This window comes from Gigantopelta aegis, chromosome 14 (genome assembly GCF_016097555.1).
Source record: "Gigantopelta aegis isolate Gae_Host chromosome 14, Gae_host_genome, whole genome shotgun sequence".
NCBI lineage: Eukaryota > Metazoa > Mollusca > Gastropoda > Neomphalida > Peltospiridae > Gigantopelta > Gigantopelta aegis.
The window spans coordinates 35020664-35046591 of record NC_054712.1 but is presented as its reverse complement, the minus strand read 5'-3'; the positions used below and the strand labels follow the sequence as shown (position 1 = coordinate 35046591).

Here is a 25928-nt window from a genome sequence, read left to right as displayed (position 1 = left end):
GAACGAACTCAAGTCTTGCTAGTCTCGACCTGATTGCTTGAGTACTCATGGAGACCCTAAGAGAGACATGTCTTTCCTCCCCTGAACATTTTTTCAAGTGCCCCCGTTTTTTTAGCAATTTGTTTACAATTTGCATTTTACAAACTTTTATTGAATTGTGCTTTCTAGAATTTGGTCTATGTGCCCTTTTCCCCTTCGTTCCCTCCCTAAAATATTTCCTGGGTGTGCCCTTGCCTCACGGAGGTTGGTAAACAGCTCTCTTAAACTTGATTAGGTGATTGTGGAAATTACTCCTCTAGATATATAGCAAGGGGAGTGATTCCTGGTGTGTGTGTGGGTTTAAAAAAATATATATATATATTGTTATTTTTTTAAATTATTATTACGCAAATTGTATGTCATACACGTAAATAAGAAAATTATTTTTGTTTGAGAAAAACAAGAAGAAGTTTCTTTTGTTTAACAACACCACGAGAGCACATTTACTTATTAATCAACGGCTACTGGATTTAGTCATTTTGACATTATAAAAAATTATATATTGGTCAAGAAATTTATTATGTGTCGCAGGCTTTTTATCATAAGAGCAGGACGAAAAATTGCTGTGTTGTCACCAACTAAACTGATAAATGGTGACCTATCACTATCCGTAACTAACGGTGTGGTTCCAATACTTCACTATTATATGAAGAGGTGTGCTTATAACTTTAGTTGTGGGACGTAGCCCCAGTGGTAAAGTGGTCGCTTGATGTGCGGTCAGTTTGCGATCAATCCCTATTGGGCTATTTCTCCTTCCAACCAGTGCACCTCAACTGGTATATCAAAGGCCATGGTATGTGCTATTCTGTCTATGGGATGGTGCATATAAAAGATCCTTTGCTACTAATGGAAAAAAAGTAGCGGGTTTCCTATCTTGAGGCTGTATGTCAGAATAATTAATTGTTTGACATCCAATAGCCATAGGTTAGTAAATCAATGTGCTCTAGTGGTGTCGTTAAAACAAACTTAATATGTCAGAATTACCAAATGTTTGACATCCAATAGCCATAGGTTAGTAAATCAATGTGCTCTAGTGGTGTCGTTAAAACAAACTTAATATGTCAGAATTACCAAATGTTTGACATCCAATAGCCATAGGTTAGTAAATCAATGTGCTCTAGTGGTGTCGTTAAAACAAACTTAATATGTCAGAAATACCAAATGTTTGACATCCAATAGCCGATGATTAGTAAATCAATGTGCTCTAGTGGTGTCGTTAAAACAAACTTAATATGTCAGAATTACCAAATGTTTGACATCCAATAGCCATAGGTTAGTAAATCAATGTGCTCTAGTGGTGTCGTTAAAACAAACTTAATATGTCAGAAATACCAAATGTTTGACATCCAATAGCCGATGATTAGTAAATCAATGTGCTCTAGTGGTGTCGTTAAAACAAACTTAATATGTCAGAATTAACAAATGTTTGACATCCAATAGCCATAGGTTAGTAAATCAATGTGCTCTAGTGGTGTCGTTAAAACAAACTTAATATGCCAGAATTATTAAATGTTTGACATCCAATAGCCGATGATTAGTAAATCAATGTGCTCTAGTGGTGTCGTTAAAACAAATTTAATATGTCAGAATTACCAAATGTTTGACATCCAATAGCCGATGATTAGTAAATCAATGTGCTCTAGTGGTGTCGTTAAAACAAACTTAATATGTCAGAAATACCAAATGTTTGACATCCAATAGCCGATGATTAGTAAATCAATGTGCTCTAGTGGTGTCGTTAAAACAAACTTAATATGTCAGAATTAACAAATGTTTGACATCCAATAGCCATAGGTTAGTAAATCAATGTGCTCTAGTGGTGTCGTTAAAACAAACTTAATATGCCAGAATTATTAAATGTTTGACATCCAATAGCCGATGATTAGTAAATCAATGTGCTCTAGTGGTGTCGTTAAAACAAACTTAATATGTCAGAATTACCAAATGTTTGACATCCAATAGCCATAGGTTAGTAAATCAATGTGCTCTAGTGGTGTCGTTAAAACAAACTTAATATGTCAGAATTAACAAATGTTTGACATCCAATAGCCATAGGTTAGTAAATCAATGTGCTCTAGTGGTGTCGTTAAAACAAACTTAATATGTCAGAATTAACAAATGTTTGACATCCAATAGCCATAGGTTAGTAAATCAATGTGCTCTAGTGGTGTCGTTAAAACAAACTTAATATGTCAGAATTACCAAATGTTTGACATCCAATAGCCATAGGTTAGTAAATCAATGTGCTCTAGTGGTGTCGTTAAAACAAACTTAATATGTCAGAATTATTAAATGTTTGACATCCAATAGCCGATGATTAGTAAATCAATGTGCTCTAGTGGTGTCGTTAAAACAAACTTAATATGTCAGAATTAACAAATGTTTGACATCCAATAGCCATAGGTTAGTAAATCAATGTGCTCTAGTGGTGTCGTTAAAACAAACTTAATATGTCAGAATTACCAAATGTTTGACATCCAATAGCCATAGGTTAGTAAATCAATGTGCTCTAGTGGTGTCGTTAAAACAAACTTAATATGTCAGAATTAACAAATGTTTGACATCCAATAGCCGATGATTAGTAAATCAATGTGCTCTAATGGTGTCATTAAACAAAACAACTTTAACTTCATAACTTTAATTTACTGCTGAAAAATATTTCAGTGACGGCTACGGATGATGACAGTGGGACGAATGCAGAACTGGAGTACAGCATAGACCATGAGTTGTTTATGGTGCAAACTGTAAAGGAAGGAGGGAGTTGGATCGGTGTCGTCAAAGTTAAAGCGTAAGTTGCATTTCTTTTAATCTTCTGATTACTCGAATGTAAGAATTTTGTCTCCCATAGCAATTTAAAAAGTAAATTGCTGTGGGTGAAATGGCCCACTGATAGCAATTTAAAGCCTGCCCATGGCAATGGGGGAAAAAAGAAGAGTTTTTGCAGAAAATAAATAAGATTCAAAGGTTATTTTGCTGTATGTAGACAAACGCCACTATGATTTTTTAAAAACACTATTTGGCAAATATTGCCTATTAAATGATTTCAATTTTTATTCTTTTCTTTTTTTCCTCCAACCCCACTCTATATATATATATATAGATATAGATATAGATATAGATATATTGAATTTTGAAATAATCTATTTATGGGTGGTCAACCCCAGAACAAATAATTTTTATTTTTGAATTTGCATTTTTAAATATTCTATTTACTAAGTAGTCTACCCTAGAACAAATAAAATATTTTTTATATTTGATATGTAATTACAATCGTTAAAAAGTCTCTGTTAGTCGATAACATCTTAAAAATTGCAGAAAACTCATGAATGTCTCTTTAAAGTTTGAAATAATCTCTATTTACATGGGGTGGCCAACCATAGAACAAATAAAAAAAAAATTATTTGAATTTTGAAATAATCTCTCTCTATTTCCTTTCACAGGCCCTTGGACTATGATGAAGTCCCTAGTCATATGTACATCATTAATGTCAAGGCACAGGACAAAGGCGCGCCAATCCGTACTGGTACGGCAATTATTCGGGTCTTTACCACAAACGTCAACGACAACAAGCCAATGCTGCAACCGCCAACGATCAGACACTTGATGGAAGATGCTGAAGTCGGGAAACAAGTCACCATGTTGGTTGCTGTCGATTTGGATGGCGACAATTTTAAATTTTATTTCTCACGTAAGATTACTTGCTTTGTGTTTAGTCCCATACTGGTCTAATCGGAGGGGACTTACGGTTTTGTTGTCGGTCTGTCTGTCTGTCTGTCTGTCTGTCTGTCTGTCTGTCCCATATGTAGTTTTTCAAAGTACCTCAAGGTATTGAGCAGAAATTGTGTATATAGCTTTATCATGTACTGTTGCAGAAAGTTTTGACTTACATGACAGTTTGGGTGAGATGTAGCCTAGTGGTAAAGCGCGTATTCGATGCATGGTCATCTGGTATCAATCTCCATCAGTGGGCCCATTGGGCTATTTCTCACTCCAGCCAGTGCGCCATGATTGGTACATCAAAGGCCATGGTATGAGCTGTCCTGTCTATGAGATGGTGCATATAAAAGATCCCTTGCTAATAATAGAAAAATGTTGTGGGTTTCCTCTCTAAGACTATCTCAGAATGACCAAATGTTTGACATCCAATAGCCGATGATTAATAAATCAGTGTGTTCTAGTGGTGTCATTAAACAAAACAAACTTTTTGCATGGCGATTTACCTATTTTTGACAAGGGCGGGATGTATCCCAATGGAAAAATGCACAGTCGAGCTGGGATCAGTCCCCATCAGTGGGCACATTAGGCAGTGCACTACTTCTGGTATAGCCTGTCTGTGGGTGGTGCATACATAAAATATCCCTTGCTACTAATGGGAAAATGTAGCAGGTTTTCTCTCTAAAAATTCCCTTCGACTATGTCCAGCACTGACGTAGGAAGTGTGGGCGGGGCGGGGGGGGGGGGGGGGGGGGGCTTGAGCACACACACACACCTTTTGGCACTTTCCTACACCATTGTCAAGATTAAAAAGGGAAAGTGCATATAAAAGATCCCTTGCTGCATTAGGAAAAATGTAGCGGATTTCCTCTGATTATTACGTGTTAGAATCACCAAAAGTTTGACATCCAGTAGCCGATGTTTAGTAAATCATTGTGCCCTAGTGGTATCGTTAAACAAAACAAACTATAACTTTCAATCCTGAAATACCTGCATATTATTATTATTATTTCAATAACAAAAATGTCTTTTCTCTTCTTATTTCAGCTCAGAAAACTACTTCTGAAATATTTGAAATAATTCCCGATTCTGGCTTGATCAAAACAACTGCAACAATTCCGCAAGATAAGAACTCGTACACGTTGAATATCTCTGTAATAGACGATGGTTCTTGCTGTTCAGGTCCCGACATACAGCAGCATAACTCATACATTGTGATCGAAATAACGGATATCAATGATCAAAAGCCGACCTTCATAAATTGTAATGGATACACGAAATTGGCTAAAGTTGCAGAGAACCAGCAAGTGGGCACCAGCGTAATTAGGGTATGTTTGCTGTTAAATATACTGACGTCCAACAGAAAACTTTACAAGGCTTGAAATTGTATTATAGAAAACCAACAAACTGTACAATGGGATATGAAAGTATCATGAAGTTCAACACTTAAACGTGACAATGCACTTCATGATACATGTTTGTAAGGTGGTTTCTAAATTGGTTCTTTTCAATTAGCAACAATATTTATCAAATTATTCAAATTTTATGTCTGTAAACTTTCTTTTGGACGTCAGTATATATAGTTTAAGTTGTCTTTCAGAATATTTTTCCATTGCTGTAACCTGAGGCATATTGTAGCTCAGGGAATATTTAATTTTAAAATTTAATAGGGAAGGTTGGTTCAAACATTTATTTACTTAAAAGGGAAAGTGCATATAAAAAATCCCTTGTTGCATTAGGAAAAATATAACGGGTTTCCTCTGATGACTTCGTGTTAGAATCACCAAATGTTTGACATACAATAGCTGACGATTAATTATCAGTGTGCTCCAGTGGTGTCGTTAAACAAAACAAACTTTAACTTTCTTCTAATACTCTTTTTACAAATACAGACCTGACTGGTGAGTTCACACTGGAGTTCATTATATTTAATAATAAATTAAATTTTAAAATTTTTAAATTTATATTTTAATTTTAGGTATCTGCTCAAGATGGTGACAGAGGGGATAACGGCAAAGTGAGCTACTCCGTTTTACGTAGCGATAACCAACAGCCGTTGTTTGCCATCACGGACCCAATGTCTGGAGAGGTTACCACGGCGGCAGTGTTTGATCGAGAGAAGGACCGTTTTATCTCGCTGACGATATTGGCTCGCGACGGCGGAAAACCGTCTCTCGAGGGTTACTGTACGTTTAGAGTTATCATCGAAGATGAGAATGACAATGCTCCAAAATTTGACCAGACGGAATACCATGCTACCATTCCACAGTCTTATGGGACGGAACGGTCCGTTATAACCGTCCGAGCTTCCGATATTGATATAGGGGAAAACGCAAGTCTGTCATACTTCTTCGTTGCCAATGAAGACAGTAGGTTCTTCAAGATAGACACGGATATTGGATTAATTAAACTTAATAAGTCTGCACTGGTAAGATATTTTGTTAATTAAAAACCTTGACTATAATAACAAGCGATAATGACAGATTCCCAAACTATAATAGATGTACATTACTCAAGACATATTTATACATTATTTAATTATAACAATAATTACCCGTACCCCCCCCCCCTCCTCCCCCCTTACACGCACACACACTCACCTATCCAACTATCAGGGGTGGGATGTAGCCCACTGGTAAAGTGTTCACTTGATGCGCGGTCGGTCTAGGATCGATCCTCATCGGTTGACCCATTTCTCATTCCAGCCAGTGCTCAACAACTGGTGTATCAGAGGCCGTGGTATGTACTATCCTGTCTGTGGGATGGTGCATATAAACGATCCCTTGCTGCTAATCGAAAAAGAGTAGCCCATGAAGTGGCGACAGCAGCTTTCCTCTCTCAATATCTGTGTGGTCCTTAAGCATATGTCTGACGCCATATATCCGTAAATAAAATGTGTTGAGTGCGTCGTTAAATAAAACATTTCCTTCCTTCTATCCAACTACCAAATTTTAGCCGACTCAGCAGACTGCAGTAGCCACTCATGCAGACTGTATTTTGGTAGTGCTGTTTTATTTTGTCTTGCCATATTAACAAATAATATTACACTTGTTTCATATTTTATACGTTAATAAAGCAGTAAATGATTAATCCTAACGTATAACTTTTTTCAGTCAATGTCATAGATTTAAAGATAAAACAGTGCAAAAATGTGTATCTTTCATTTGAAGAGTCTATCTGAAAAAAGTTAAAAAACTAAAAAAGTTAAATTGACAGTTTATTGCCCTCGAACGGGTAGATTACAACAGTGAATATAATATTTGAGTTGAAAACTTGTCTAGTTAGACTGATTTTGGGGTTTTAGAAAGAAAAAAAATTGCCTGAAATATGCTTGGGTCAACATTAGAAATACCTAGTCCATTGAAAGTAGGCATGAGATTAATTCAATATTTTGATACTTTTTTGTAGATAGGCAGTAGAAATTAAATGTACTATTTTAAGACATTTCACCTGTCGGATTCACAGAAACTGCCGTACAAATAGAGGCCAATACCTATCGCTTATACGCACACATTTTTGATGTAATCAATCCCCCTGAAGTACCCAAGTATCTACGTAAATGTCAACTAAATTGGCCCAGAACGTTTCTTACAAAATGACACAACAGAGGTGACCAAAAAAATAACATTCCCAGCAAAAACAATAGGTTCCCATCTGAAAGGGCTTGGGAACCTAATAATAATAATAATAATAATAATAATAATAACAATCCCAGCAAAAACAATAGGTTCCCAGCCGAAAAGGCTTGGGAACCTAATAATAATAAATAATGCCTCAAGATTTTGAAATCAAATTTTTTATATAGCTTTACAGTACAATTACAGATCAAGTTTAATTATTTTATGAGAATCTATTCAAGGGCCATAACTGTGGAAAATTGGAATTCATCCATATTTGACAGCGTTATGGCCCTTGAACTTAGGAGATATGAACATTTGTGGAGACATACATGTATGGCTTTGGTATTACTCATAGAATGCTTGTTCTCTATATTACAGAAGGAAACCTACATTTTCTCTGTGATGGCGAAAGACCATGGTAATCCCCCTCTCAACAGCACTGCCCGAGTTACTATTAAGGTCGCAAATCGAACCAGTGTCCCGCCATCTTGGGATGATCCGAACTATGACACGACACCGTATACAATTAATGAAACTGCGAGTTTTAGTCAGATCATAACAGTATTCTCTGCAACTTCCAATGTGGATAACCCAATTCTGACATTTCATTTGATAGACGACACTGGCAATCCTAGAGAAATTGTGGACCCCTTTAGGGTGCAGACAAACAGAAACAGTGCAACTTTGAGCGTATATGGAAGGATGGACATTAATCAAAAAGACAAATACCAACTGCGTCTACGGGTAACGGTAAGTGACATTGAGGTCTTGTTATAGCAGTGTGTCCGGTAACAGACCAGGGCCCTGTTCCAGTCTTGTTATAGCAGTGTGTCCGGTAACAGACCAGGGCCCCGTTCCAGTCTTGTTATAGCAGTGTGTCCAGTAACAGACCAGGGCCCTGTTCCAGTCTTGTTATAGCAGTGTGTCTGGTAATAGACCAGGGCCCTGTTCCAGTCTTGTTATAGCAGTGTGTCCAGTAACAGACCAGGGCCCTGTTCCAGTCTTGTTATAGCAGTGTGTCCGGTAACAGACCAGGGCCCTGTTCCAGTCTTGTTATAGCAGTGTGTCCGGTAACAGACCAGGGCCCCGTTCCAGTCTTGTTATAGCAATGTGTCTGGTAACAGACCAGGGCCCTGTTCCAGTCTTGTTATAGCAGTGTGTCTGGTAATAGACCAGGGCCCTGTTCCAGTCTTGTTATAGCAGTGTGTCCAGTAACAGACCAGGGCCCTGTTCCAGTCTTGTTATAGCAGTGTGTCTGGTAATAGATCAGGGCCCTGTTCCAGTCTTGTTATAGCAGTGTGTCCAGTAACAGACCAGGGCCCTGTTCCAGTCTTGTTATAGCAGTGTGTCTGGTAACAGACCAAGGCCCTGTTCCAGTCTTGTTATAGCAGTGTGTCCAGTAACAGACCAGGGCCCTGTTCCAGTCTTGTTATATAGCAGTGTGTCTGGTAATAGACCAGGGCCCTGTTCCAGTCTTGTTATAGCAGTGTGTCCAGTAACAGACCAGGGCCCTGTTCCAGTCTTGTTATAGCAGTGTGTCCGGTAACAGACCAAGGCCCTGTTCCAGTCTTGTTATAGCAGTGTGTCCAGTAACAGACCAGGGCCCCGTTCCAGTCTTGTTATGGCAGTGTGTCCGGTAACAGACCAGGGCCCCGTTCCAGTCTTGTTATAGCAGTGTGTCCTTCACAGACACACCAGTACTTCAGACACACTATACTTTGTTATTCATTCATACATGTACCACTGTTTTTCACTGTACTGTTAAAGTTTGTTTGTTTTGTTTAATGACACCACTAGAGTACATTGATTTATTAATCATCGGCTATTGGATGTCAAACATTTGGTAATTTTGACATATGGTCTCAGGTATCTTTATCTTTACAGACAGGATAGGACATACCATGGCCTTTAATATACCAGTCGTGGTGCACTGGCTGGAACAAGAAATGGTCCAATAGGCCCACCGATTGCACTGTACTGATACTGTATGTGTATCTAAATAACACTCAATTGATCACAATTTAGTTGCTGTATTTTTAATTTTATAAGATTTTTGAGAAGGACGAAGCACCTTTCTCTACTGCCTTGATATGTGGGAACCTAGTAGAAAAACATAACAATTTAACCTGTTTCACAAATACACAATGAAACTATCTTGTCAATAGATTAGGCAGGGCTTTTAAAAAAATTATTAAATCCTCTAGCCATGGGATCATTGAGTTTTAATATTTACTGGCCACGATTAAAAATTCACTAGCCCTACTTTACTTTAAGTTAATACAATTTTACTAAAGTAATAATGTCACCTAAAGAGGGAGATGGAGCTTAAAAGCACTAAGATTTTGGATATGGGGGTAGGGACAGGATATTCATATTCAAAATATACTTAAACACAGCATTTGACATCATTTTTTTCACTAGCCACCGGGCATGGCAATAGTAGTTATTTTGTAGCCCAACATTGAATATCACTAGCCATGGGATTGGGGCTACCCTAATCCAGAAGCCCTGGATTAGGATAGTGAAAACTAATGTCCATTTGTTTTTCATATTTTTATCTTGATTTATATAGAATAGGACAAAAAAATTACATTTTCATTCTCGAGTGGGGAAAGGCCGTGGGAATGGCTGTTATATTAGGAAGTGATATGAAATTTGAGTCATCACAAACATTACAGGCCTGTAGCATGGTGGACATTATTGGGGGGGGGGGGGTCCAACTGAATGAGCACCAAAGGCGCTAGTTATTTGGGGGGTCCAGGGGCATGATTCAAAGGTTATTTGCCCGTTAATGTAACTCTCGCCGTTAATCTCAATCCGTTAGTCTCGCTACAACTTTTACATTCAGTCAAGATCTAAAGGTTATAAAAATAAAAAAAAACCCAGCCAATATTATTGGGGGGGGGGGCAGGCCCCCCTGGCCACCACCCTGCTACGGGCCTGCATTAAGATGATCGGAAACACCAATATTTTGGACCAAAAAAACCCCCTTTATTTGTTTGTAATTTCAGTCGTTAAAAAGCCTCTATTTTGTAGGAAACTTAGGATGTGTTACATCGAACAATTGTTTTGTTTTATCAAACTAATTTTTCATGTTATTTAAAAAATAAAAATTTGTTTGTGTTTTTTTACAGAATCGTGGAGCAGTATCATTGAGTTCTGAAATTCATCCCACAATTCACCTGATTGACACAAATAATCAGATACCAGTGTTTGATGGGTTGGACAAGAATACAGGATATTATCCTGGTAGTGTGGCAGAGAATATGGAAAAAGGACAACGGGTCATTGAGGTCAAAGCCTATGATGCTGATCAGAATCCGCCAAACAATGTAGTAAGCTAATTTAGTACTGTATCCTGTATCGAAGTCAAACAAGATAGTAAGCTAGTTTAGTACTGTATCTTGCATCGAAGTCAACCAAGATAGTAAGCTAGTTTAGTACTATATCCTGTATCAAAGTCAAACACTGTGGTTAGCTAATTTAGTACTGTATCCTGTATCAAAGTCAAACAATGTGGTACGCTAGTTTATTAGTACTGTATCCTGTATTGAAGTCAAACAATGTGGTAAGCTAGTTTATAACTATCCCATATCAAAGTCAAATAATATGGTAAGCTAGTTTAGTACTGTACCCTGTATCGAAGTCAAACAATATGGTAATTTAGTTTATAAATGTCCCCAGTATCGAGGTCGAACAATATGGTAAGCTAATTTATAACTACTCTGTATCAAGGTCAAACAATATCGTAAGCTAGTCTATAACTGTACCCTGCATCAAAGTCAAAGAATATGGTAACCTAGTTTATAACTGGTCCCTCTATTGAAGTCAAACAATATAGTAAGCTAATTTATAACTGTATCCTGTATTGAAGTCTAAAAATGTGTTAAGCTAGTTTAGTCATGTATCCTGTATCGAAGTCAAACAATGTGGTTAGCTAGTTTATTAATGTATCCTGTATCGAAGCAAACAGTGTGGTAAGCTAGTTTAGTAATGTATCCTGTATCGAAGTCAAACAATGTGTTAAGCTAGTTTAGTAATGTATCCTGTATCGAAGTCAAACAATGTGTAAGTAGTTTAGTAATCCTGTATCCAAACAGTATAGAGTAATGTATCCTGTATCGAAGCAAACAGTGTGGTAAGCTAGTTTAGTAATGTATCCTGTATCGAAGCAAACAGTGTGGTAAGCTAGTTTAGTACTGTATCCTGTATCGAAGCAAACAGTGTGGTAAGCTAGTTTAGTAATGTATCCTGTATCGAAGCAAACAGTGTGGTAAGCTAGTTTAGTAATGTATCCTGTATCGAAGTCAAACAGTGTGGTAAGCTAGTTTAGTAATGTATCCTGTATCGAAGCAAACGTGTAGTAAGCTAGTTTAGTAATGTATCCTGTATCGAAGCAAACAATGTGGTAAGCTAGTTTAGTAATGTATCCTGTATCGAAGCAAACAGTGTGGTAAACTAGTTTAGTAATGTATCCTGTATCGAAGTCAAACAGTGTGGTAAGCTAGTTTAGTACTGTTTAGTTCTGTATTTTGTAGTGATTGGTTTGGGTCATAGCCCAGTAGTAAAGCACTCATCTGATGCATTGTCAGTGTTTTAGATTTGGTTTAATTTCATACTTGTTTGAATAAAATTCACTAGAACTGGGTGGTATACCATATATACCATTCGGTATCGGTATCATGTCAATAACAATTTACCGTACCGAGCAAATCTCAAAATACTTAAATTTCAGTATTTAAAAATATTTTACACCATTTGGTAAAGCATTAACAATATATCTGACGAACACAAAATAGCTGAAAAGAAGAGAGCGATGAGGGCCTTGTGTATGGAATTTAATTTTAGTTTGATGAAATTAGAGGGTGAGACTAACTCCGGCATGCATTTAAAGCCTAGTACCGGGTATACTGAAAATACCAATCGATATAGGTATTGTACCGATACCGAATACCGTGCCGATACTGCGGTAAATCACCCCAAAGATACTGATACCGAAACTGAAATTTCAATACCGTCCAGCTCTAAAATTCACCACAATTATATTATGCACTGTTTTTACCTACTCACTCACTCACTCACTCACTCATCACTCACTCACTCACTCACTCACTCACTCATCACTCGCTTACTCATCACTCACTTGCTCACTCATCACTCATTCACTCACTCATCACTCACTCATTCGCCGATTCATTCCGTGTTCTTGTTTCTAGTTGAAATACACGCTGCAGGATCCATCCAATGCTCCGGGCATTTCAAAGAAGTTTTATCTGGATGTGGTGGACAACAACACGGTGATAGTGAGATCGAACGCATCGTTTGACAGGGAGGCTATTCCCAACTCTAAAGTCTATGTCGACATCATGGTTCAGGATGGAGCTCCGTCCACTCTCAACACCAATGGACTCCCTAACTCAGGTGAGAATCGTATTGCGGCCGGGTAGACTGAGTCTGGACCACCTCCATGACTGGCTCTTATAAACATCAAACCGGCCTCGGTGGCGTCGTGGCAGGCCATCGGTCTACAGGCTGGTAGGTACTGGGTTCGGATCCCAGTCGAGGCATGGGATTTTTAATCGAGATACCGACTCCAAACCCTGAGTGAGTGCTCCGCAAGGCTCAATGGGTAGGTGTAAACCACTTGCACCGACCAGTGATCCATAACTGGTTCAACAAAGGCCATGGTTTGTGCTATCCTGTCTGTGGGAAGCGCAAATAAAAGATCCCTTGCTGCCTGTCGTAAAAAGAGTAGCCTATGTGGCGACAGCGGGTTTCCTCTAAAAACAGTGTCAGAATGACCATATGTTTGACGTCCAATAGCCGATGATAAGATAAAAAATCAATGTGCTCTAGCGGCGTCGTTAAATAAAACAAACTTTACTTATAAACATCAAGACTCTTAATGGACTAGACCTACCAGTCTCGGTGGTGTCGTGGTTAAGCCATCAAACATAAGGCTGGTAGGTACTGGGTTCACAGCCCAGTACCAGCTCTCACCCAGAGTGAGTTTTAATGACTCGGTGGGTAGGTGTAAGACCACTACACCCTCTTTTCTCTCACTAACAACTAACCCACTGTCCTGGACAGACAGACCAGATAGCTGAAGTGTGTGCTCAGGACTGTATGCCTGAATCTTAATTTGATATAAGCTCGAAAATAAGTTGACAATAGAATAGAATAGAATAGAAGTAGACCTGAGCCTTTATCGTCATGGCAACAAATTTTGTTTTAGCCCATTCTTAAAATTTTATTCAACGTGATTAATTTAAAGAAACTTTTATTTACCACTTTTTATGAAAATTGGCAATTGGCTAATTTTGCAATAGACAGGGTGATTACGGCACCACCTTTGACTTTTGCATGCTAAAAGCTACAATTTGTTTTGTTTAATAACACCATTAGAGCACATTGATTTGTTAATCTTCGACTATTGGATGTCAGACATTTAATAATTCTGATATATATTCTTAAAGAGGAAACCATTATTAGCACGGGATCTTTTATATGCACCATTCCACACTTTTGCATGCATTTCAATGCAAATTATGTTAGAATATATTCTGTTGAAAAATAGGACAAAGTCAAAGGGACTGTCTGGCTACTGTTCTTAGAAACTGCATTTTCAGAACAATGTCGAAAGGGCTTACATGCCTGCTATTTTTAAAAAGATTTTTCTCGTTCCAACCAGTGCACCACATCTGGTCAAAGGCTGTGGTATGTGCTTTCCTGTCTGAGAAAGTGCATATAAAACATCCTTTTCTGCATAAGGAAAAAATGTAGCGGATTTCCTCTGATAACTTTGTGTCAGAATGACCAGATGTTTGACATCCAATAGCCGATGATGAATAAATCAATGTGCTCTAGTGGTGTTGTTAAACAAAACAAACTTTTGACTTTTAACTTTATATAAATGTATATATTGTTTTTTTATTTTTCAGCCGTAGCCACAATTGAGGTGACAATAACTGACATGAATGACAATCCGCCTGTCTTTCCACAAAATGTCTACAATGCCACAGTGGATGAAGATGCTGTTATCGGATCCAAAGTGATACTAGTTCAAGCAAGGGATGTCGACAGTGGTAAGTCAGGCTTGTAGCCAGGATTTTGAGAGGGGTGTCGTTTAGTCTTATGGTGAGGCATGAAGTGCCTCACATGAGGGCACAATGCGCCTGAGCTGCAATTTTGCATTGACGAATATTAAAAACAAAGTCACGGGGGGGGGGGGGGGGGGGGGGTTCGGACACCCCCCCGTACCCCCATTGGCTACGGACCTGTAAGTCAAAGTGATACTAGTTCTAGCAAGGGATATCGACACAGTAGTAAGTCAGAGTAACTCTTATGTCCTCTATTTCTCTCTCTTTGTCTCTCTCTCTCTCTATCTCTATCTCTATCTCTCTGTGTGTGTCTCTCTCTCTCTCTCTCTCTCTCTCTCTCTCTCTCTCTCTCTCTCTCTCTCTCTCTCTCTCTCTCTCTCTCTCTCTCTCTCTCTCTCTCTCTCTCTCTCTCTCTCTCTCTCTCTCTCTCTCTCTACCTTCCTCCCTCCTCTCTCTCTCTCTCTCTCTCTCTCTCTCTCTCTCTCTCTCTCTCTCTCTCTCTCTCTCTCTCTCTCTCTCTCTCTCTCTCTCTCTCTCTCTGTGTGTGTGTGTTGTGTGTGTCTGTCTGTCTCTCTCTTTGTGTCTCTCCTGCCCTCCCCTGTCTTGTCATAATACACTCTGTCCTGCCCTTCCCTCTGTCATTCTCTCTCATACCCTCTCCCTCTCTTTCTCTGCTTCTCTTCCCCTCTTTCTGTGCCTCTCTTCCCCTCTTTCTCTCTCTGTCAATAGAGTCAAATTTGAGATAGGATTATTTTTCAGATTGACAGCATGTTTTGAACACAGCAAAATTTATTTATATACAAAATTTGATGTGTTTCAACAAATCTAAATGTTTTCTGTTAATGTTGCGTGTTCATTTCAGCTGCCACACTTCTGTACTCCATCAAGAGTGGGAATACTCGCAATGCTTTTAAGGTGCAAGAGAAAGATGGACAAATTATGGTGGGGCGTCAGCTTGATTATGAAAGCAGTGATCCAAAAGTAAGTGGTAGTATCATCAGTAATTAAATAATATTTGTTTCACAATGTTAGCAAGTCTTTTATTACCCATAGTCTTATTCAACTTATCCGGCAAGGGAGAGAATTCTGCAGTGTGTAGGTATGACTCAGGTTGAATAGCATATTTGTTGTGCTAGCACTAGGTAAGTATGAATAATAATGAAAATTAGAAACAAATTTTCTAATATGGTCTCAAATATATGGGTTTTCATTCATGAGTCAGATTACTCATACGTTATACAAAGATTTACAAAAAATGTTGACTCATTTGCTTTATAAATATGAAATGGTATATTTTCATAAGCATCAGCTTTAGTAACATAAAAGATTTATTATTTTCTAATGCAACCACCATCATATTTTGTACTGAAAACATTTGGCTGTAAAAAGAATGCTGTTATGCCATGACATCACTTACATTTACATTACATCATGTAATGCATGTAAGATGTATGACTTAGTGGTACAGAGCTCGCTCGATGCGCGGTCGGTCTGGGATCGATCCCCGTCAGTGGGCCCATTGGGCTATTTCTCGTTCCAACCAATGCACCACAGTGTATATCAAAAGCTGTGGTATGTGCTATCCTGTCTGTGGGGTGGTGCATATAAAAGATCCATTGCTGCTAATCGGAAAGAGTAGCCCATGAAGTGGCGACAGCGGGTTTCCCCTCTCTATAGCTGTGTGGCCATTAACCATATGTCTGACGCCATATAACCGTAATTAAACTGTGTTGAGTGCGTCGTTAAATAAAACATTTCTTTCTTTTCTTTTTATATGACGTAATGGCTGAAGTCTTTGTGGTCGACAGCAGAGGAATTTTTATATTAAAAACCAATTAAAAGTGACAATGGGTAATAAAGAGAATAACCAACTCACTACGAGAAGTTACAAATTACCCATTTTGACTACTCCCATGCGTGACCGTTTAAGACAGGTTTCACTGTAAAATACAACTTCTTGCATATATTATTAGTTTTAGCAAATGCAGTGTCCCATCCCCATCTTTATGTTTTAACAGAAAAAGGTACATGTACATATACCGTGACAGCTGTCGGGGCGGACATTTTGTCCACTATCACATCACGATTCACTACACAAATTTCAGAGATATCAACACAATTTTAAAACATTAAACAGTAATATCTAATCAATTGACTAAAAATATCACTAATCAAAATTTTTAAAAGAGAATGTTTCATTAGCTCTCCGGGTGTTATTTTTATTTGATTTTGATCTCGGGGGGGGGGGGGGGGGGGGGGGGGGGAATGTAATTAACTAATCACAATACAGCACTCACTCGCCATCAGTTTACAATTAGATATACAACTGAATCCTGTTGGTTCGAACCCCGTCGGTGCTTGAGAAAGTGTTCAACCCATCGGGTAGTTCAACCTAACCATTCGGTCAATAACGTGTAAGTGTAACTTGGGACGTCGATTTTTGGTTCAAGCATTGCGATGTATTCGACCCTTCCGCATTTGACCCAACGAGATTCTATTGTATATATACTCTTCAAAAGAAGAAACGCAAAACCACATTGTCGTAACATTTGGAGAATTGATTTAATTATTGAATGGTGAGTCCGATAATTACCAAATGTTGTAGGATTGTTCACAATTCACTCTAGTCCATTGTGAGTAAGTGATAGGACACACCACCAAGGTCAAGGTCATCTGGAGTCAATACCGGGTGTGGCCTCCGCGTGTGTTGACAACTGCCTGGCACCGCCTGCCCATTGAAGCAACCAGAGTACGGATGACGTCCCGGGGGATGGTGGCCCACTCAGCCTGCAAGACTGCTGCCAGCTCGGGCAGGGTCTGGGGCTGTGGTTGTCGCTGTCGGAGGCGTCGGTCCAACTCGTCCCATAGATGCTCAATTGGGTTCAAATCCGGTGATATCGATGGCCAAGGAAGGACATTAATGTTGTTGTTCTGTAGGAAAGCCGTTGTGAGACGTGCTGTGTGAGGCCTGGCGTTGTCATGTTGGAACACTGCGTTGGCGTTGGCCATAACTGGAACGATGTGTGGCCGGAGGATCTGGTCAATGTAGCCCTGTGCATTCAGGTTGCCCTGCACGTGGACCAGGTCAGTTCTGCCAGTGTGTGAGATGGCTGCCCACACCATGACACTACCCCCGCCGAATCTGTCCACTTCCTGCACGCAGTTTGCCGCATAACGTTCACCACGACGCCTATACACGCGACATCTTCCATCATGACGTCGGAGCAGAAATCGGGACTCGTCACTGAACCACACCTGTCTCCATCGCAGTTGAGGCCATTGTCGATGAATCTGGCACCACTGCAGTCGGAGTCGACGGTGTTGTGGTGTTAAGATGACACCTCGAACTGGACGTCTGGCACGAATTCGTACCTCACGTAGGCGGTTCCGTACGGTCTGGTCGGATATCCTGCGCAAACCTGGTATTGCTGCGGCTGTGGAGGTGGCAGTAGTCAATCGTTCCCGAAGGTGGCGTACCCGGATGTAGCGGTCCTGCCCGGGGGTAGTGACCCGTGGTCGACCGGATCTAGGGAGGTCACGTGTTGATCCATGTTGCTGGTAACGGTACCACAGTCTGGAGATGGTGCTTGGGGACACACGGAATGCCCTGGCAACGGCCGTTCTGGATTCGCCTGCGTCTAGTCGGCCGATGGCATTTTTTCTCTGCGGTTCACTGAGACGTGGCATGTCCTGGATTGTCAACTGTCGGCCAGATACAGAGGCCAGGCAAGCGAACACCCTGCACTTTTATACTGTCGGTGTTCATGTTGCACGTGCAGACAACGCACGTGCAGTGGTGACATGGTTTGCACGTGGCTGCGTTTTTGCGAATATTCACATTTTGGAACTTTATTGTACAGTAGCTGCGTTTTATCGAATGTAACCGTGGGAATGTGTTTGGGACATGCAATGACCTTATATTCACAAAGCATGAACCGGTAGGAAACATAAAATCGGAGTTATAACCCATTTGTACCCTTTTGCGTTTCTTTTTTTGAAGAGTATATATATATATATCAGGAATTTTAAGCAGACAAATTGTGAATTTTCAATGCCACTTTCTTTTGGGAAGGGGCCTATTTTCGGACCCACAGAACGCATGGATAAATTGATGCTTGCTGTTCCATAAGATGTTTATTTTTTGTCATTTTTAGGTCTATCCGCTTGTGATGGAGGTGTATGATGGTATATACACTAGTAGTACCACGGTCAACATTAAAGTAAGAGATGTGAACGACAACCCACCGATGTTCACGGAGAACACATACATTGTGGACGATGTGGTTGAAGAAGATCCCAACATAAGCCCATCCAACAAGCGCTACCTCCTTACGGTCAGCACATTTGTCTTTTTAATGTTTGTTGGGTTTTTTTTTTTTTTTTTTTTTTTTTTTTTTTTTTTTTTAAACGCCACAAACATTGAACACAGAGACAAAGAATTTTTTTGTATTTTTGGACATTAAAAACATGGATGATGATGATATGAATGGTGAAGTCGCAGTATTTCCATTTCGGTATGGGACTACTTGACAGGTCCGTGCTCCATGCTTGCTGTCAGCTGAGCTATCTCGGTATCACCCGATCCCCTGGGGTACACGGAACCTGCAGTGCATGCCGAGTAATCATCCCCCATGTGGGGTCATACACTCGGGAGACACACCCATAATCGCACCCGTGAAGTGGGTAAAACTCACTCTGAGTTGGAGCCAGTACTGGCATGAAAAATTTCCCATTGCCTCAGATGGGATACGAACCCAGTACCTACCAGCCAGAAGTCCGATGGCATGACCAGTACACCACTGAGGCCAGTGTCTTTTTAATGTTTGTTTTGATTGATTTATTAAAAGTTTAAAGTTTGTTTTGTTTAACGACACCACTAGAGCACATTGATTAATTAATCAATCATTGGCTATTGGATGTCGAACATTTGGTAATTGTGACACATCATTAGAGAAAACCTGCTACATTTTTCCTAATGCAGCAAGGGATCTTTTATATGCACTTTACCACAGACAGTAAAGCATATACCACAGCCTTTTGACCGGTTATGGTGCTCTGGTTGGAACGAGAGAAAAAACCCAATCAGCTCAATGGATCCACCACGGTGGTTCGATCCTATGACGCAAGCACCTCAAGCAAGCACTTTTAAAAAAAATAGCAGTGAAGGCTGTCTAAATTGGAGTCCTATCAAAACTGACCAAGTTTCATGGTCACAATTTTTCTGAATTCTAAAACGCGATCTTCTAAACATTGGATCTTAACTAAATTGGATAAATATTAGATCCTCTGTCGTAATCGGGTTTACACGGGTTTCACTGCAATTAAAGGCATACTGTCACGGATTTAAGGACCTTATTTCTCCGAAAAAATGGATAATAAATAAAAATTACATTAATTGTTGGAAACCAAATCTAGCTATCGCATCACCTTAACTGAACCATGATGGCGGGAAATCCATGTCATCCCTCTTGGCAATTTTAGTTTTGGAATTATGGACCATTGCCGTAATTCAATTATTTTTTTACAAACTATCATTAATAAATGGAGTATGCATTCCCTGATGACGTGATTTTTATGTTCATCTAGAAATGAACAAACTCCCGTTGCTACGTCTGGACCATTGGGATGACATTATATTGTAATAAATGTAACGGAAATTTAATTATTAGTAAATGTATTAGAATTTTAATTTAATTTCAGGTTAGTGCAACGGATGCAGATAAAAACCGACCGACACGAATTCGCTACAAAATCCCGGGAAATGCTGTGAACACCTTTCAAATAGATGAGACCTCGGGAGAGTTGTTTTTGCTGAAACCTCTAGATCGAGATGAGCCCAACGGTAAAGCGCTGTATCAGTTCAACGTGCAAGCCCAAGATGAAGATATCCATCCCAACTACGGCTACACCTCGGTACAGATCAGACTGATTGACATCAATGATAACAGCCCCATCAGGAAGAACTCACTCACGGGAAGAGTTCCTGAACATTCCAAGCAAGGTAAGTATTCTGTCATCAATCTGAGCTAATTTTAATTAGATTGTTCCGCGGTGGGCTTCATTTTCAGCAAGGATAGCTCTCTCACTCGTCAAATTCGCCAGTTGCTAATTTTAGGTATTTTAATTTGGCGAAAATTGTTTGTGTAGTAATTGATATTTTTGTTGTGAAATAGCTATAGGCTTTGCATTTTTGAGATAATTTGGCAAAATTTCATGATCATTCAGAGAGAGCGCTGATATTGTTGTGAAATCTGTATTGAGGGAATCTTGTCACTGTAACAATACTTGGACCGGTACTGGTATATGCTGTATTTTTGCAGAAACTCTTATCATCAAAAGGCTGCTGAAGGACATTACTTTAGTACTTTTAGTCTCCGATTTGTTTTCTGTGGGGGAGGGTGGGGGGCCAGGACATAGCCCAGTGCTAAAGTGCTCGCTCAATGCACAGTCGGTCTAGGACTGATCCCCATCTGTGAGCCAATTGGGCTATTTCTCGTTCCAGCCAGTGCACTACAACTGATATATCAAATATACATCCTGTCTGTAGGATGGTGCATGTAAAAGATGCCTTGTTACTAAAGGAAAAATGTAGCAGGTTTCCTCTCTAAGACTAAATGTCAAAATGACCAAATGTTTGACATCCAATAGCCGATGATTAATAAATCAATGAGCTCTAATTGTATTGTTAAACAAAACAAACTTTAAATTGATTTATATTCGTTACAAAAACCACAGTGAAGGACATGAGGTCTAACGGCTACTATAAATATACAGTAGTAATTTAGCTGCTGTGAATATACAGTAGTAATTTAGCTACTGTGAATATACAGTAGTAATTTAGCTACTATAAATATACAGTAGTAATTTGGCTACTATAAATATACAGTAGTAATTTAGCTGCTGTGAATATACAGTAGTAATTTAGCTACTATAAATATACAGTAGTAATTTGGCTACTATAAATATACAGTAGTAATTTGGCTACTATAAATATACAGTAGTAATTTAGCTGCTGTGAATATACAGTAGTAATTTAGCTGCTGTGAATATACAGTAGTAATTTAGCTACTATAAATATACAGTAGTAATTTAGCTGCTGTGAATATACAGTAGTAATTTGGCTACTATAAATATACAGTAGTAATTTAGCTGCTGTGAATATACAGTAGTAATTTAGCTGCTGTGAATATACAGTAGTAATTTAGCTACTATAAATATACAGTAGTAATTTGGCTACTATAAATATACAGTAGTAATTTAGCTACTATAAATATACAGTAGTAATTTGGCTACTATAAATATACAGTAGTAATTTAGCTGCTGTGAATATACAGTAGTAATTTGGCTACTATAAATATACAGTAGTAATTTGGCTACTATAAATATACAGTAGTAATTTGGCTACTATAAATATACAGTAGTAATTTGGCTACTATAAATATACAGTAGTAATTTAATATACAGCTGCTGTGAATATACAGTAGTAATTTGGCTACTGTAAATATACAGTAGTAATTTAGCTACTATAAATATACAGTAGTAATTTGGCTACTATAAATATACAGTAGTAATTTAGCTACTATAAATATACAGTAGTAATTTGGCTACTATAAATATACAGTAGTAATTTGGCTACTATAAATATACAGTAGTAATTTGGCTACTATAAATATACAGTAGTAATTTGGCTACTATAAATATACAGTAGTAATTTGGCTACTATAAATATACAGTAGTAATTTGGCTACTATAAATATACAGTAGTAATTTGGCTACTATAAATATACAGTAGTAATTTGGCTACTATAAATATACAGTAGTAATTTGGCTACTATAAATATACAGTAGTAATTTGGCTACTATAAATATACAGTAGTAATTTGGCTACTATAAATATACAGTAGTAATTTAGCTACTATAAATATACAGTAGTAATTTGGCTACTATAAATATACAGTAGTAATTTGGCTACTATAAATATACAGTAGTAATTTAGCTACTATAAATATACAGTAGTAATTTAGCTGCTGTGAATATACAGTAGTAATTTGGCTACTGTAAATATACAGTAGTAATTTGGCTACTATAAATATACAGTAGTAATTTGGCTACTATAAATATACAGTAGTAATTTAGCTACTATAAATATACAGTAGTAATTTGGCTACTATAAATATACAGTAGTAATTTGGCTACTATAAATATACAGTAGTAATTTGGCTACTATAAATATACAGTAGTAATTTGGCTACTATAAATATACAGTAGTAATTTGGCTACTATAAATATACAGTAGTAATTTGGCTACTATAAATATACAGTAGTAATTTGGCTACTATAAATATACAGTAGTAATTTGGCTACTATAAATATACAGTAGTAATTTAGCTGCTGTGAATATACAGTAGTAATTTGGCTACTGTAAATATACAGTAGTAATTTGGCTACTATAAATATACAGTAGTAATTTAGCTACTATAAATATACAGTAGTAATTTAGCTACTATAAATATACAGTAGTAATTTAGCTACTATAAATATACAGTAGTAATTTAGCTACTATAAATATACAGTAGTAATTTAGCTACTATAAATATACAGTAGTAATTTAAGTGCCTGCTTGATGTGCAGTTGGTCTAGGTCTTATTTATCAAAGGCTGTGGTATGTGCTGTCTTGTCTGTGGGATGGTGCATATAAAAGATCCCTTGATGTTAATGGAAAAATGTAGCAGGTTTCCTATGTGAAACTATATGTCAAAATTACCAAATGTTGGGGCGAGACATAGCCCAGTGATAAAGCGCTCACTTGATGCGCGGTCAGTTTGGGATCGATCCCTATCAGTGGGCCCATTGCGCTATTTCTCGCTCCAGCCAGTGCACCACGACTGATACATCAAAGGCCGTGGTATGTGCTATCCTGTCTGTGGGATGGTACATATATAAAAGATCCCTTGCTGCTAATTGAAAAGAGTAGCCCAGGAAGTGGCGACAAGGGGTTTCCTCCCTTAATATCTGTGTGGTCCTTAACCATATAACCGTAAATAACATGTGTTGAGTGCATCGTTAAATAAACCATTTCTTTCCTTCCTTATCAAATGTTTAACACCCATTAGCCGATGATTAATAAATCAATGTGCTCTAGTTATGTCATTAAACAAGACAAGCATTTAGTGCCATTTCTCATGATATCTGCATCCTAGTTGAATGATACTTGGTTTATAGTTGCATTTATGAATGTTCATCTTAATGCATGTTAAAATTTAAAAAACAATTTTTTTTGTTTTTTGTTTTTTTAAAATGACTACATTAATTCAGAATTTTACATCACATTTTATTTATATATTCACCGAAGCATTTTTATAGTAGGCAAGCCATATAAATGTGTGGAATTGTAGTCTTACAAATGTTCTAATGTATTTGTTTTCTTTTCAGGTACGGTTGTTATGACTGTTGCCTTTGAAGACTATGACGAAGGCCGAAATGGTTCAACTGGTCTCACGTACCGATTTGTCGAATGGGAGAGTGCCGGTCAAAGAGAATTATTCAGCATTGATGCTGATGGAATAATTAGGACAAACACAAACGAAAACAATCTGGACCGGGAGACGACAGCCCAGTATAAGCCGATTATCTTGGTGGAAGATGGTGGCCCTGGAAACACGAAGCGAAGTACCACAGCCACTCTCACCATCCAATTGAGCGACATTAATGACAACAAACCTGAATTTCAGGACCAGCCATATAAGGTAATCATATCTCATAAACAATAAAAATGGTTATTAAGGTCGATGACAGATTCTCTGCATGATTTTAAATATAATAAGTATTCTGAAAGTACTGCGAAGTAATACACTAGGGGCCTAATTCACAAAGCTCTCTTAGGCTCTGCTAGGCAACAAAGCATCCTCTTTGCAAGTCTTTTAGCATTGCACTGCGAGATCGCAAAGTCCCGAGAGTTTAGTGAATTAGGTCCCAGGCCCGCACACACGGTTTTTAAGTGGCGTGTGTGTTTATGTGTGTGCAAATTCCTTGTGAATAGACAAAAAAAAAAAAAAAATTACATTACGTATTATGTATTATAGAATGTTTTTTAATGTGCACCGGTCGCACGCACACGCACACACACACACACACACACCCCTCCATGCACATGGACCTGTTCATGTACGTGCTCTGAAAAATAATCTGCTAGTTGGTTTTCTTGTTATGTCATGCACTGTACCTTTGATTGTATCTGATTTTATGATCTTTTAATAAACAACTATAGGTTGCTCGTCCAACCGTTTGTCTGTCTGACCATCTGTCCCATATATAGTTGAGATATTGAGCAAACATTTTGTGTATAGCTTTATCATGTACTGTTACAGATCAAGTTTGACTTAGATGATGATTTACCCATTTTTGACAGTATGGGGCCGTTCATATATTACATAACGCTATTTAGACACCCACCCACCCACCCCCTTGTAATGCCCCGTAACGCTATACCATATACCAGACCTGTCAACCTTTAGTCAAGAGAAAGCAGGAGGTGTGTGTTGAAAAAGCAGGAGATTTGGTCAAAAAGCAGGAGATTTTTTAAATTCACACAATTTAACCCAAAATCGCAAGATTTAAAAAAAAACATTATTACAATAAGTTATATGAATACTTTATAATGTCATATATACTTCTTAACTTTAGATCTTGGCATTAAAAAAAAAAAAAAAAAAAATTATTATTATTATTTTTTTTTTTTTTTAAGTTTAAATATTATTATGATTTAATACATATTTAAAAAAAAAAAAATATTTTATCCAAAAATGTTAAGAACATGAACAAGAAATAAAAAATTTCATTAGTACATTTACGGTATTACACTTACAGCCTTACAGGTTGCGTTACATTATCATTTGTGGTTAGTGTACCTAAGTACCAAAGACAAATTTATATAAATCTTATAAATTAATATTCAGTTTTTACTATAATGAGGAACAGTGGCGTGGGACTGATTTAAAATCATTATAATGATGCAATAAACATTGTATTTTCATTAATCATAAGTAAAACCTCATTACGGACATCGTGTGAAATATACCGGAATTATACCCATTTCCGTGAGTAACTTTATGTCAATGTCAAACAACATTTTTTAATTGTACAAAAATAATTTCTTGAAGTGTACCCTTATAACCAACATTTTACCGCACAAACATACAAAATTAACTGACACAAGTATGTTTATACAGCTAATTGGTCTTTTCGTTGTCTTGCTGTGACATGTGATTTTAACATGCATCGTGTGTATCGCTGTCAACTCAGATTTGTCATAGTTGCATTATGTAATCCAGTGGGAAGACATTTTACAATTCAGAGGTGTTATTAAAAGTAAAGTTTGTTTTATTTAACGACGCCACTAGAGCACATTGATTTTTAATCTTATCATCGGCTATTGGAACTAAATTGGATAGTTTTT

At 38.0% G+C, this 25928-nt stretch overlaps 1 protein-coding gene across 1 annotated transcript in view; it reads left to right on the top strand.

Moving 5' to 3' along the window:
- Positions 1–25928, top strand: part of LOC121388268 (neural-cadherin-like) — a 93493-nt gene that overhangs the window by 28308 nt on the left and 39257 nt on the right. The window contains exons 6-17 of the mRNA XM_041519541.1: positions 2704–2827; positions 3480–3727; positions 4801–5081; positions 5732–6181; positions 7752–8123; positions 10508–10708; positions 12590–12794; positions 14315–14458; positions 15336–15454; positions 18628–18807; positions 20174–20474; positions 23906–24219. Coding sequence (XP_041375475.1) covers positions 2704–2827; positions 3480–3727; positions 4801–5081; positions 5732–6181; positions 7752–8123; positions 10508–10708; positions 12590–12794; positions 14315–14458; positions 15336–15454; positions 18628–18807; positions 20174–20474; positions 23906–24219 — 2939 coding nt within the window. The remainder of the gene's footprint in view (positions 1–2703; positions 2828–3479; positions 3728–4800; positions 5082–5731; positions 6182–7751; positions 8124–10507; positions 10709–12589; positions 12795–14314; positions 14459–15335; positions 15455–18627; positions 18808–20173; positions 20475–23905; positions 24220–25928) is intronic.